Genomic DNA, 1,755 nt, shown 5'->3' on the forward strand with positions numbered 1-1,755 from the left:
TCCAAGGAATTGTCTCTTCTGAACCAAAAAACCTCTTGAGCAAATTTTACATTTTTTTCATTCAAAGATGGTACGTTGATTGGTTGATCCACCTGAACGCTCAAGAAAGCGAGATCGTAGTGGGGCTGGAGATACACCAGCTGGCCCTTTGCACTGGTGCCATTTAGCAAATGAACAGTGACCTAAAAAAAGTTGCGGAACAGATTATATACGATTTTTGTATGGTAAGCGAAGGTGTGTTTTGTTTCCATTTTGTTATTAGAAAAGGCCAATAGAACACACAAAAATATGTGAATTGCAATACACCGAGATTATTTTATTTATTTGAGATGGAACCAGCTGTAAAAGATAGTACATGCATATACAGAAATTAATAGAAGAAGCACATTGACTCACATCAGCATCTGTAGCATACTCTTCACCCCCTGACCAGACACTGTAAGGAGCATCCTTTGTGCGAATCAGCCGCGCAGTTGTCAAAACAAGGCCAGTTTTCTTCTACACATCCCAATCGACCCAGAGGCCAGAGCACCGTCTTAGCGGCCTACCATCTATGTGATTCAAGCACAATATATATTGTATGTTGTAAGTTGCACACACGACGACGAATCAAATAACAAATAATCCAAATCATATAGAGGGTGCAAGGTTACACATAAAAGTACCGAGAGAGGATGAAACCCCTAGAAGAAATTTAGCGGCGTGGAGTACCGCCTTGCTTCCGGATCGACAAACGGGGAAAAGCCCAACGGTGTGAAACCTGGTGGGAGGTTTGTAGTAGTCGAGCGTAGCAATTTTCACAGGGCGGGGAGCTACAGGTAGAAGGAAACTGATGAAACATTGGATGGTGTCCGGGAATCGCGCGATCATATATATATTCATACCTGATTCTTCGTCGAGTCTGGCCTTTTCCATCATGGCCAAGTAGTCATCGCTGAAGGAATCGGGATTAACACCCGCCCATTGTGACGGATTAGGCAAGTCCTCGTCGCTGTCCCTCCCCAGATCCACCACCATCTTCTTCTTCGCCAAGGGATCGACTCGACTGATCGGATCGGCCGCCATGGTTCTTTTGTTGTTGGATCTCTCCACACCCGCACCCATCTTCTTCCTCCGATCGATGGGAATCAACCGTCGACCGACCCTCTTGCCATCGCGCCGCCGCTACCGACTGTGCCGTGTTCGTGGTTGGGGTCGGGGCCGGGGTCGGGCCGTACACAGGTGTTTCCTGCGAATTTTTTGTGTACAAAAAAAAAATCAGAAATTTAGAAAAACTTCTCGAATTTTTTTTCGAGAGTAAAAACTTCTCGAATTTGAAAATAGGTTAATAATTATGTTTAAAAAAACCTTCATGATAAAAAAAATTGGTAACAGAAAAAATGAAAAAATATAAAATGAAACAAAACACATGAGTTGAAACTTTTTAAATTTAGTTTATTCTGTCATTTCCTTTAATCATTTACTTATTCTTTCATATTTTCTTTTCTATTTTTGCTTTCCTTTTTGTTCTTTTTTGATCGCTGAATTTTCAAAATGTGCATGGTGTTTTAACTTTTAATAATGAAATTGAATATTTAAAGATGTTGATCATGAATTTTAAAAAATATTCATACTTTTCGAAAATATGTCCATCATGTACTATAAAATATTCATTGTGTTTTAAGAAAGTACATCGTGTTTCTAAAAACAGTTCACTTTTTTATTTCCAAAATGTATTCACGCATTTTGTAAATGGCTATCATGGATTTAGGAAAA

General features: G+C 39.7%; 1 protein-coding gene across 1 annotated transcript; it reads right to left on the bottom strand.

Annotated features, from left to right (window-relative positions):
* Positions 1-412: 412 nt before the first annotated feature.
* LOC123115524 (uncharacterized) lies at positions 413-1,155 on the bottom strand. Its single transcript, XM_044536663.1, has 3 exons — positions 885-1,155; positions 666-812; positions 413-551 (listed from the first exon to the last, which is right to left on the bottom strand). Exons 1-3 carry the CDS (start codon positions 1,102-1,104, stop codon positions 499-501), a joined length of 420 nt encoding a protein of 139 aa, XP_044392598.1. The 5' UTR covers positions 1,105-1,155; the 3' UTR covers positions 413-498.
* Positions 1,156-1,755: the final 600 nt, after the last annotated feature.

This window comes from Triticum aestivum, chromosome 5B (genome assembly GCF_018294505.1).
Source record: "Triticum aestivum cultivar Chinese Spring chromosome 5B, IWGSC CS RefSeq v2.1, whole genome shotgun sequence".
NCBI lineage: Eukaryota > Viridiplantae > Streptophyta > Magnoliopsida > Poales > Poaceae > Triticum > Triticum aestivum.